The sequence below is a fragment of the Grammomys surdaster genome, unplaced genomic scaffold, assembly GCF_004785775.1.
Source record: "Grammomys surdaster isolate TR1022 unplaced genomic scaffold, NIH_TR_1.0 166, whole genome shotgun sequence".
Classification (NCBI taxonomy): domain Eukaryota; kingdom Metazoa; phylum Chordata; class Mammalia; order Rodentia; family Muridae; genus Grammomys; species Grammomys surdaster.
The window spans coordinates 14,036,261-14,048,383 of NW_021604614.1; the positions used below are offsets into that span (position 1 = coordinate 14,036,261).

At 44.6% G+C, this 12,123-nt stretch overlaps 1 protein-coding gene across 4 annotated transcripts in view; it reads left to right on the top strand.

Annotated features, from left to right (window-relative positions):
- Rad9b (RAD9 checkpoint clamp component B) overlaps window positions 1-12,123 on the top strand; it is a 33,303-nt gene that overhangs the window by 5,106 nt on the left and 16,074 nt on the right. For 3 of the 4 annotated variants that reach the window (XM_028766028.1, XM_028766030.1, XM_028766029.1), the window contains one exon: window positions 5,650-5,749. In XM_028766028.1, coding sequence (XP_028621861.1) covers window positions 5,650-5,749 — 100 coding nt within the window. Of the gene's footprint in view, window positions 1-4,528; window positions 4,683-5,649; window positions 5,750-12,123 lie in introns of those variants that run through there. The other variant, XM_028766031.1, reaches the window with a different exon arrangement.

A 12,123-nucleotide genomic window follows, 5' to 3' on the forward strand; every position in this document is an offset into this window, starting at 1 on the left:
TTCCTTCCTTCCTTCCTTCCTTCCTTCCTTCCTTCCTTCCTTCCTTCCTTCTTCCCTCACTGTCTTTCTCTATCTTTTCACTCAGAGGCTTTGCATCTCGGCATACAACATCAGTACCACAGCAAAACTTGGAACAGCAGCAGGGACTAGATGCTTCCTCCACACCAAGAGCTTCCTAAAATTTACCTTGTCCATCCCTTGACACCGCGCTTGACCCTGCTGTGACTAAACCAACCTAGACTCTACCTGGCCACCTGGGGGCAGTGTTGTCATCCATTTGGCTAATTACCATATCTGGTTTACTTTCTACTGTATAGGTTTATGCCACAGTCCTGGAGCTGGAAGGGAGGGAGGACTGAAGGCAGTACTGTGGTGTGGATGCTGCCCAGTTCTGGGCTAGTTCCACCCAAGGCTGCAGAGGTTTGCAGTTTATGCTTGCAACATTATGTATGTCAGTTAGCTGGTGGAGAAACATCCTTCAGGTTCATTTGAGAAAAGTCTCCTGAGAAGATACTCAGTTGACTGCTGGAGATACAGATTGGGACTTTGGGGGGAAATTAAGAGTTAGTGGAGTCAGTTTAGTTCTTTTCTAGTAGAAAACAATTGCCCAGACATGAGCCGCCACAATAAACTAGTCACCTTGACTAGAACTGTAAACAGCCTGCAGAAGGGCAATTGCCAGACATCTGCTAAAAGGAAAAGACCATGGTCCTCTTAAAGATCATGTCTACCTGGTGACACTCCTCCTAACACTGTTTTCCCTTTGCACTGGCCACAGAGTTGCTCAGCACAAATTCTGCAGAGTCCCTGAAAAATGTGCTCTTCACCTAAGTTCTATGCTAGCTCAAGAGACAGGTCTGCACAGAGAGGCCTTCTAAAAGGGTCCTGTGGGTCTGGAGAGAATGAAGCTCTGATCCATGCACATGTATTCAGGAAAGTGGAGGCTGGAGTTGTTCAGGTTTTTGTTGCAAGGTGACCTATAGGTGTGCTAATGATTTCAAGTTGGTTAAAAAAAAAAAAACACTGAATAACCAATCACTTTTGAGGGTGTCCCTGCCTTTGAAAGCACAACTTCACAGATAAAGTAGCTGTGTAATAATGGCGAATCCTTAGCTTAACTGTCTCGGAATCTGGAGTTCTCTGAAGCCACTGAGGGATGTTCTAATTGTGTGGATGAGCCTAAAGCACATCTCCCAACAGCTGTAACTAACAGCAGCGGCTTCTGTGGCCTGTGTCCACCATGTGCACCGTGACTTAGCTCAGCGCAAGTGACATGGATGGATTTTTATAGCAGAAATTTGTCAACTCCTGAGCTTAGTGTTTCCCCAAAACAGCAGCCCCAGTGCTTTCTTTAAAACAGGTCAGATGAGGCATGGTGTCAAAAGCCAGCTCTCAGGAGGCAGAGGCAGGTTGAACTCTGTGGGATGGAGGTTAGCCTGATCTACAGAATGAGTTCCAGTTACAGGACAGTCAAGGCTATATAGTGAGGCCTTGTCTCAAAAAAAAAAAAAAGTCACTCTGTGGAGTATAGTGGTGGAACACACACCTAGCACTCAAAAGGCTGAAGCAGAGGATTTTAAGTTTGAGGCTAGCCTGGCCTACATAGTACTAGGGAAGCCAAGGCTAAATATCAAAACCCTGTCACACACAGAGAAAAAGCCAAATGACTGATTATGTCATCCCAGAGTTCAACTCTGAAACATCTTCTCATTTACCCAGAGACAGACCAGTGACCTCCAAATGCCCTATACCCTTGTCCAGGGACCAAGAGCTATAGCATGTTTCTTAGTATGTATGCCCAGCTCCACGGCCTGTTGTTTTACAAGTAAAACAACAGAAAATCCTGTCTGTTTCTTATGGTGTGAAGGGCCAGTAAGATGGCTTAGCAAGTAAAGGGTCTTGCTGCCAAGTGTGATGGCCTGAGTTCAATCCCTGGAACTACATGGTGGAAGGAGTGAACCGACCCTAAAAGTTATCATCTGACCTCCACACGCATGCCATAGCATATGTACTCCCCACATACAAAACAAACAGATACTGAAGAAAAGTTAGTGGCTGGAGAGATGGCACAGTGGTTAAAAGCATTGGCTCTTTTTTCAGTGGACCAGAGTTCATATCCCTGCACCCACACTGGGCAGCACAAACACCTGTAAGAGCCACTCTGGAGCACCTAATGCCTTCTTCTAGCCTCCTTGGGCACCTCCTTGGACATGCACATACATACATACATACATACATACATACATACATACATACATACAAATAAATAATTTTTTAAATAAAAAAAGGTCTGAAAACACAGATTTTTATCTGATTTTCTCTCTGCTAGTGTTATAGAATTAACTTGCCTTCCCAGTGAGACATCATGTCAGCACTTAATAAGGGAAAACTCTTATTTATTTATTTATTTATTTATTTTTGGGAAAACTCTTTTTTTTTTTTTTTTTTTGGTTTTTCGAGACAGGGTTTCTCTGTATAGTCCTGGCTGTCCTGGAACTCACTCTGTAGACCAGGCTGGCCTCGAACTCAGAAATCCGCCTGCCTCTGCCTCCCAAGTGCTGGGATTAAGCGCCACCACTGCCCGGCGGGAAAACTCTTAATAATAGCAGGTGACTGGTTCTGGCTAATGCACAAAAGGGAACCAGCCCTGCCCCAAAATCCCATCAGCTTACATAGTTTCATGGCCCTATGTTACACTTCGCATCATAAACATGCTTCACATAGCTAGTAGGACAAATGGAGAGGCTTAGATTTACAATGTAAAATATTGTCATAGTTATCCTGGGGCAAACCAGGGCTTCTCTTCCAATGCCGTTGCTAACCAAGGCCATCCTGCCTGGCTGGGAAGAATTATGCTATTTCTGCTAAGAGAACCTGGTAATGAAGGGTCAGAATTTACTGGGTGCCCTGACCCACAGCTGCCCACTTTGAACTGCACTACAGAGGCATGCTCTTTGGAATTTGAATGAGTCTAGTGACCAACTGTGTACTAGGAGTGTCTCCTTTTGTTATGGATAGGACCTAATTGAAGGCAATCCTAGTGAACACATCTTAATAGAAACAAACACTCAGCAAACCTACACTTCAATTATCTTCAAGAACAACTGTTTCCTCCCTGCAGTTTCTACAGAGCAGGGTCAGTACTTGAGCACTGCTTTAACTAAATTCTACTTTGTGTAACTTAGTGATTCCTAAACAAGCTTCCTATCCTCAGTTTACCATTCTAGTTTCTCCTGTATCACTAGTTCAAGCCCCTCTATGGCCCCTCTATGGCCCCTCTATGGTCCCTCTGTGGTTCCTCTATGGCCCCTCTATGGTCCCTCTGTGGTTCCTCTATGGCCCCTCTATGGTCACCATCGAAAGTTGCCATATTACTTGTAGCCCCTCACTTCAAAAGTTGAAATCTGTCTCCCCACTTTGAATCTCAGTGTGGTTTTTTTTTTTGGTTTTGTTGTTGTCTTGTTTTAGTGTATATAGGTGTTTTGCTTACATAGAAATGTATGTGTACCATATACCTATGCAATGCTTGAGGAGACCAGAAGAGGGCATGAGGCCATCTGGAACTAGAATTATGAATGGTTTTGTTGCCATCATGTGGATTCAACCCAGGTCCTCTGGGAGACCAGCCAGTGTTCTTAATGACCAAGCTGCCTCTCCAGCTCCAGCTTACCGTGGAATTATTTTTATACCAGCAGTGGTTTGCCTAGGTTCCTCTCCTGGGCCTCCCAAGGCTGTCATCATCAACACTGCCTCAGAACTTCTCTATCAGCCAGAGAAGAAGCCAGGGATAGACTTCTGGGATAGACTACGTGGCCTCAGCCACCCTTATTGCTCCCACTGAGGTCCCAGACAGACAATGAACCCACCCCAGATGATCCCCCACAGCTAAGCCTACGTTAGACCTCAAGAACCACTCAGTAAAATCATGAGAAATAACAGGTGTTTGCTGTTCCAAGGAACTCAATTTCAGAGTGGTTTGCTATGCAGCTAAATGAACAAAATTTGATAATACATAAATGTGCATACTTACTAAGTTAATAATTGTTGGGTTCAGTAGTGCACACTCAACACTCAAGGCAAATTTACTAATGCTTGAGGCCAGCCTGGTCTACATAGTGAGTTTCCAGCCACATCAGTAAGTCAGTCAGCCCTTGCTCAGTAAAACAAAATAGCAAAGAATCTCACCAAACATAGAACCTGAGAAATGTGTTAAGTCTGATTTGAGACCAGGCCTGATTAGCTCTGGCTGGCCTAGAACTCACTCTGTGGACCAGGCTGGTCTTGAGCTCACAGAGATCTGCCCTCTGCCTCCTGAGTTCTGTGATTAAAGGTGTGTGCCATTATGTCTAGCTTTTTTTTTTTATTTAAACTTTAAAAAAGAAGTGTGTATGTGTATGCATGTGATGTGGCTCAAACTAAAGCCATCAGTCTCAGGCAAGATGGTCTCAGCCATCTTTTTCATCCTGGTTAGATCTTTTCATTTGTTTTGCAGCATCTCGCTGCCACAGTCTAGCTTTCAGAACACCAGCCAAAAGCCACCTTTATCGTCGTGGGTTCTGTGAGAACACTATAGCCTTGAAAAGTCAGGTAGCCTCACTTGCAGTTTCCTCTTCTGAGACTCAGTCCCTTCCTCCCCTGAAGGGCTGCAGCGAGGAGAGAAGATGCGTGTAAAATGCACACAGGTATCTGGCACACAGAGTACTCTGGTCTGTAAGAATCCAAAATCTCCCAAATCTCATTTTCAGATTAGGGATAATTAACTCTCAAATTTCATAGAGATATTCCCAAAATTCCTTTCAAGTCAGAACACTTTCAAAAGTTCCTCTCATTTCATTTTATGTATATGACGAGTGCCTTTATTTATGTGTATGCACTGCATGCATATCTGTGCCCTCCATGTGTGTCTGGTGCCCTCAGAGGCTGGAAGAGGGTTCTCGATACTCCGGAACTGTAGTTACAGCTGTAAGCTATAGGAGAGTGTGGGGAACAGAATCCTGGTCTAGCAACTGCTCTTAACCATTGATCCAGTTCTTCAGCCCCTGCAACACCAAGCATTTAGGACAGGAACACTAGACTTGTATGGCTATTTCTCCTACAGTAAAAAGAAATCACTGACCAGATTTAGAGGTTTAACTGCCAGACGTCCTATAAAGACAAACTAGTCCTGAATAAAATATTCAAAAAGAGCCTTGTAGATCCGTGAGCTGTAGTACCAGTTACTGTTTCACATACATTCAAGATGTTTCTTTTCAGGGACTAAGTTTTCAGAGTGCTTGCTTATCAGGCAAGGAGTCCTGGGCTTGACTTCCAGTACTTGAGATGATGGTGCATGCCTGTAATCCCAGCACTTGGGAAGTAGAGGCAGGAGCTTCAGGAATTCAAGGTTATCCTCGGCTACTTATCAAGTTTGAGACCATTGGACTGAGTGAGACCCAATTTGCTGAGATGTGACATGTTGCCCCTTGTCCACGAGGGGGCGACAACACGTTTCATAATTAGGGCCACATTCCATTGCAGGCTGTATGCACCTGCCACACAGGAAACTATTACCTTAATTTTATTGCTTTAATTTAGCTGTGAAAGGCAGGCTTTTAAAGCTTGTTCATTTTGCACTTACAGTTATTAAGAGGTTTCTTTGTTCTCTTTAAGGTATTAAAAGAACTCACAATGTGTATTTCCAAGACAGCCAGCCCTTGAAAATTCTCTTTGAAAAGAGCTTGTGTGCGAATATCCTGATGATTAAACCAAGGTAAAGGGTCTCCTGATGCCTCTTTCTCTTCTGAACACAGCGTCCGCATGCACTGAACAATTCACCCTGGAGCTTTTCTTTCCTTTCTAAGATTATTTTTAAGTCAGCACACAAAATGCTGGGGTTCTGTGTGACATTTCATGCTGTGTACCCTGTACTTTGGCCACACTCACCCTGGTACCCTGCCTTAACCCCACTTCCTCCCAGAGCTTCCCAGCCAGTTACACTTTTTAAAAAGGCTAACACGTGACTTAAAGCAATCACTGACACTGTCAGGAAGAAACTTTAGAAAGACAGGTGACAAGCTGCTTAAAAGGAGCAAATTAGCAGCCAGGAGCTCTGAAATACCCCACCCATGGCTTCACACTTCAGATGCAGCCAAAGAGGAACCTCTGTTGGGAGACTTCGAGTCTATACAACTTCCCTTTGAGCCTAGGACACACAGCCTGAGGAGAGTTGAACATTTTTAGGCAAATTGGTTTTCTTAGTCTACTGTTTTCTAGGTAATGGAGTGAGCCATGTTTGTCCAGGAGAGGACACTCACACAGTTCAGTTGCAGCACCCACTGTTACTTGGCACGACTCTGGAGCAAAGCATCGTCTAGCTTGCTGCTTCTTTAAATTACAAAAGGAACCCTTGTTCCCTGCAGCATGTCCACGTGTACAGAAGAAAGCAAGGGAACACGAGCTGTGCTCCTCCGCCGTCCTCTGTAGCTCACGTGGCAGGGTAGCTCTGTTAGCACAGCTCCCTGCAGCACACGTCACCCCTAAAACTCCCAGGTTGTGTGTGAATGCACATGCTACCACGCATGTACGGAGGTCAGAGGATGACAAGGAGGAGTCAGGTCTCTCCTTCTACCACATGGATCCTGGGGACGGACGGAACTCGGGTCATCAGGCTCGGCAAGCAGGTGCCTGAACCTGCTGAGCCATCTCTGACCCTGAACTTACCTTTGAAATGAAAGCTATTGTGAGGAACTTCACATCAGTTCACTTCCATCAGTCTTATTTTGAGTAGTTGGTTTTTCTTTACATTGTATATCCAAGCTATAATTTCCTACTGATGACCTTACAAGGAAACATTTAGATAGCTTCTTCATTTTTGATGTCAGAAACAATACTGTATAGTACACAGATTATTATCTGTTATCTATTCCTGTGGAACAAATTTTCCCCAAATGTAGAGCCTTATGAATCGAATCAGGCATTTATTAATCTGTTGAAATAGCTGGGTCTCATCTGGATGTTTATAAATCAAGGTCTCTCCTGAGTTTGAGGACAGGTACCACTAGGACTACAGTGTCACCTTGGGGAGGCACTGCTGAACTCACTGGTATGGCTGCTGGAAGCTCAGGAAAACCCATTCCAAACTTGGAGATTGCTACTGAAAGTCCTCACAAGTGCCAGATGATGATGGGAGAGGGCTCCGAAGACGGAGGCCTCAGGCCTTCTACACTCTCCTGTCAGAGCTGCTCACACATATGGCCTGCTATTTTTTGTCTGAATGGGTTTAAGTCCAGCTCACGGTCCAGGGAAGGGATTAGAGACCAGGGACAGGGAGGTGAGGATTCTTAGGGTACACCTGGTACAGGGTGCCCAACAGAGTTGTAAAATGGAGTTAGTAGGTCAACGGTTGATAAACCTTAAACTCCTGGGTGCTCTGTCAGCTGTCACTATCTGAACAGTTTGTCACTTCACACTCTGACCAGTGCAGAGTCCTTCTAAATAGAGGACATTTTAAGTCTTTAGAAGTTCTGACAACCTCATAGGTAAAATTGTTGCATTTTCATTCTTTTTTTTTTTTTCTCGATACAAGGTTTCTCTGTGTAGCCCGGGCTGTCCTGGAACTCACTTTGTAGACCAGGCTGTCCTCAAACTCAGAAATCCACCTGCCTCTGCTTCCCAAGTGCTGGGATTAAAGGTGTGTGCCACCACTGCCCGGCTGCATTTTCATTCTTTTTTTTTTTTTTTTTTTTTTTTTTGAGACAGGGTTTCTCTGTGCAGCCCTGGCTGTCCTGGAACTCACTCTGTAGACCAGTCCGGCCTCAAACTCAGAAATTCACCTGCCTCTGCCTCCCAAGTGCTGGGATTAAAGGCGTGCGCCACCACTGCCCGGCTGCATTTTCATTCTTAATAGTCTAAAAATTATATATTTATTCACAGCTTTTATTTTTCTGATTTTTTTAAATAAAGACTTTTGAGACAGGATCTGATACCTGAAGTGAGCCTTGATAAAAGTCCTCCTGCCTCTGCCTTCAAGTGCTAGGACTGTAGGTGTGTACCATCATGCCTGGCGATTTTCTTCGCCTTTGAATTGCACATTCATGTTGCCTTTTAAAATCAAGTTTATTTGGTATCATGTTGTCTGGGGTGTAACAAAGCCATAGGAAAAAACTCTTGCTTGACATATACTAGTCTCTGGGGTTTATTCCTATAAACACAAAAGAAAAACAACGTTGCTCAGAGCCCCAGCACAGGGGAGGCGGAGGCAAAAGAAGCATGTGCTCAAGTCCAGCCTGGGCTACAAAGCACGGCTCGGGCCCAGAACAAATGTACTTGGCATTTGTCTAACACTTCCACTTTAAACAAGGGAGAAGTCCCTAGTTGAACTTGATAGTTGCTCCTGGCATCTGGCACAGAGACACTGTTAGCTAATGTCTAGTATTAGGCTAACAACTAAGACTGCATACATTCTAAGACCATAATTTTTATCCCACAACACCTCAAGTTGGGGAGGACAACAGAGCTTGCAGTTTATGTTTGTCTTGTCATAATGTGATTTTATTCTATTTCCATTTAAAATGTTGTATTTTTTATATATAGATGTTTTGTCTGTGTGTATGTCTGTATACCATGTGCATGCCTGCCCTCAGAGGGCAGAGAGGATATTGATCCCCTGGAACTAGAGTTACGGATGGTTGTGAGCAGGGATGTGGTTGTGAGGAACTTGGGTCTTCTGCAAGATCAGGCAGTGCTCTTAACTTCTGAACTGTCTCTCCAGCCATCCACCTAGACATGGGCAGAGAAGACCTGAGCATGTACAGAGAACACAGGAAGGTATTCAGTATCATGGTCACTAGGAGAGCAAAGTGCAAACCTCAAGCCTGTGGGTCTCACTTTGAGTTCTCCATAAATGCATGTGTTATTCGAAGGGAGCATAATTAAACCAGGCTTGGTAGCTCTGACCTGCAATCCCCTCAGGAGGCTGAAGCAAGAGGATTACCTTGAGTTCCAAACCAGCCTAGGACACAGAGTGAAAAGACCTTGTCTCAGAAAAAAGAAGAAGAAGAAGAAGAAGAAGAAGAAGAAGAAGAAGAAGAAGAGGAGGAGGAGGAGGAGGAGGAGGAGGAGGAGGAGGAGGAGGAGGAGGAGGAGAAGAGGAGAAGGAGGAGGAGGAGGAAGAGGAGGAGGAGGAGGAAGAGGAAGAGGAAGAGGAAGAAGAGGAGGAGGAAGAAGAGGAGGAAGAGGAAGAAGAAGAAGAAAATGACCCAAAGGGGATCTATAATAAAAGGGTATTTGGATGTCAGGAGAACCTTTAGGAGACTGGCGTCAGATAGTCTGGAGAGTAACAGAAATCCAGACCGTAGGGAGCCACTACCTAGTGTGTGGGTTAGTTACTTTGCAGTTGTTGGAACAAAACACCATGACCAGAGGAGTTTATTAAAGAAAGCCTTGAATCCCAGCACTCAGGAGGCAGAAACAGGAGGATCTCTGTGAGTGCCAGGCTAGGGTTGTTGACACAATGAACTGAGTTCCAGGACAGCCAGGCCTTCATAGGTAGACCCTGTCTCAAAGAAATAAATAAAAATAAAGTTTAATTGGGTTTACAATTTGAGAGGGTTAGAGTCCACTGTGGCAGCAGGAACAGCTGAGATCTTATATATCAGAACTGCAAGTAGGAGGCAGAGAAAACTAAGTGCCTATGGCACCTGTCATTTGAAACTTCATAGCCCACCCCCGGTGTCACACCTCCTCCTCCAAGGCCACACCTCCTAATCCTTCCCAAATAGTTCCATCAGCTGGGGACCAAGTATTCAGACACCCAAGACTTACAGAGACCATCTCAATTCAAACCACCCCATGGGTGTCTGGCTTAGCTCGCCTCAGCTGTATTTGAGCAGCTCCATCTCCTACTGCCTCCTCCCTCACGGCATGGAATCAGAACGGATGGTGGCATCCCACATTCTGCTCACACTGAAGCCTCTGCATGCTTTCCCAGGGTAGTGCCGACTTCTCACATGCCCTAGATTTCTAAGCTCTCTTAGTTGGCCTGCAAACGAAGGCACAACTTAAAAATATTCATTTTTGTTTGTTTGTTTGTTTTGTTTTGTTTTTTTCGAGACGGGGTTTCTCTGTGTAGCCCTGGCTGTCCTGGAACTCACGCTGTAGACCAGGCTGGTCTTGAACTCAGAAATCCGCCTGCCTCTGCCTCCCAAGTGCTGGGATTAAAGGCGTGCGCCACCACCGCCCGGCGTGTGTGTGTTTTCTATGGCACTCTTTCCAAGAGAAGGAGATGGAGATCTCCATCAGACACTCAAGTATGTGCATGTGATGAGCTACCTGCAGAGTGAAGGCTGTCTCCAGCCTGCCTCTGTGCTCTTCTCCAAAGAGGTCCTTTTCACAGCCAAGGATCCTTCAACTAGTCAACCAGGGTAACTTAAGAACTGAGTGCTCAATGCTAGATACAAAAGAGAATAAATCTACCAAGGTGTCTGTGGCCATCTGATAGCCATGCAGTTCGAGGGACAACAGGAAAATGTGACTGTCTAGCCAGAGCCTCCGAATTAAGTCTGACAGCCCACTTCTTTCATCTTCTCCAGATAAGGACTGCAGACTCAGAGAGTCCACCAAGACCACACATCACAGAGCTACTAAGTTGCAAGGCTTAGCCTCAGACAAGGCCTGGTTTCTGCCAGAATGCCGGAGCATGAAATTATGTCTGTGCTTTTTTAGAAAGGGTCTGACCAGTATCTCCCATATCCTTGTAAATATGCCACAATACCAAGATAGCAGCATGTTAAAATTCAGCACAGGGACTTAATACATTTAGACCCAGCAGTCTCCTCTTCTTGAGATACATTCAAGGCCCCTAGTGGATGCCTGAACCTCAGAGTACTGAACCCTCTAAGTACTTTTTCAAATACATATATAGCTATGATAGAGAATAATTTATAAATTTATAAAGTGTAACTTATAAATTAGGTACACTAAGATAGTAACAATATTTGTTAATATTAAAACAACATATTGCAGTAAAAGTTATACAAATTAGTACCCTACATCTTCAATTGATCTGTTAACCAAGACTGCTTCTCGGTGACTAAGTGGTGGAGGACGGAGAGTGGACACAACTAATAACGTAAAGACCTGACTGGGCATGGCATGCTCTCCTGTAGACCTAGCACTCCTAGGACTCGGGAGGCCTAGGCAAGAGGGTCTCTTGGGGCCAGGAGTTCATGACCATCCCAGGCAATATAGCAAGAATCTGTCTCAAAACAAAACAGTAACAAGACCTTTGGGTAGATGTACAAGATTCTGTCTCACTACTCAGAATGGCATGCAATTTAAAACCTAAGAGTGGTTTACTCCTGGTATTTTTCCATTTAATACGCTCAGACCTCAGGTATACAAAGTACTATACTGCCAATCAATCAAACCACACAGATTTCTCACAAAAACAAAATCAAACCAAAAAACAATCTTGTAGTCAGCTTTATAAAACAAACTTTACTGGCTCATCATGGTTTAGCCTGTTTGTATGACTGCAGCTCCTGACATCTTTCTGGTGGTACTGGGCCTTGAACAAAGGTCTCGTGCATGGGTGACAAGGAAGCAGCCTACACTGGCCTACCCACAGCTAACTGTAACTTCAAAGGCAGCACAGATCCTAAGTTCCCTAAGCGAAGGGCTGCCTAGGTGACTTGCAGAAGCAGCTAATGGTAGCTTCTCAAAAATGAGCCTGAGTCTAGACAAACTTCATGGTGAATTTGTGTACTTCCAAACCTAGGGAGGCCCTCTGAAAGGTTGGTATCAGTAGTGCTGTCCAAATACGAAAAGATTTTTCTCAACACAGATAGTGCGGTTACTTACTCATCAATTAAAATGAGAACCACCTTCTCAGTATCATGCTCCCAAACACTACATGTGACAAAAAGCAAAACCTTACAAGGTTACTCTGGTATCTGATTTAAAATGTCATGAGCTGGGACTTGGGGCACACACACCTGTATCCTCAGCATTTGGGAGGCAGAAGCAGGAACTGAAGGTCAGCCTGCACTAAACGGCAAGTGGGTTACAAAGGCAAGTGGGTTACAAAGACACCGTTCTCAAGAAAAAAGAAGAAGAAGAAGAAGAAGAAGAAGAAGAAGAAGAAGA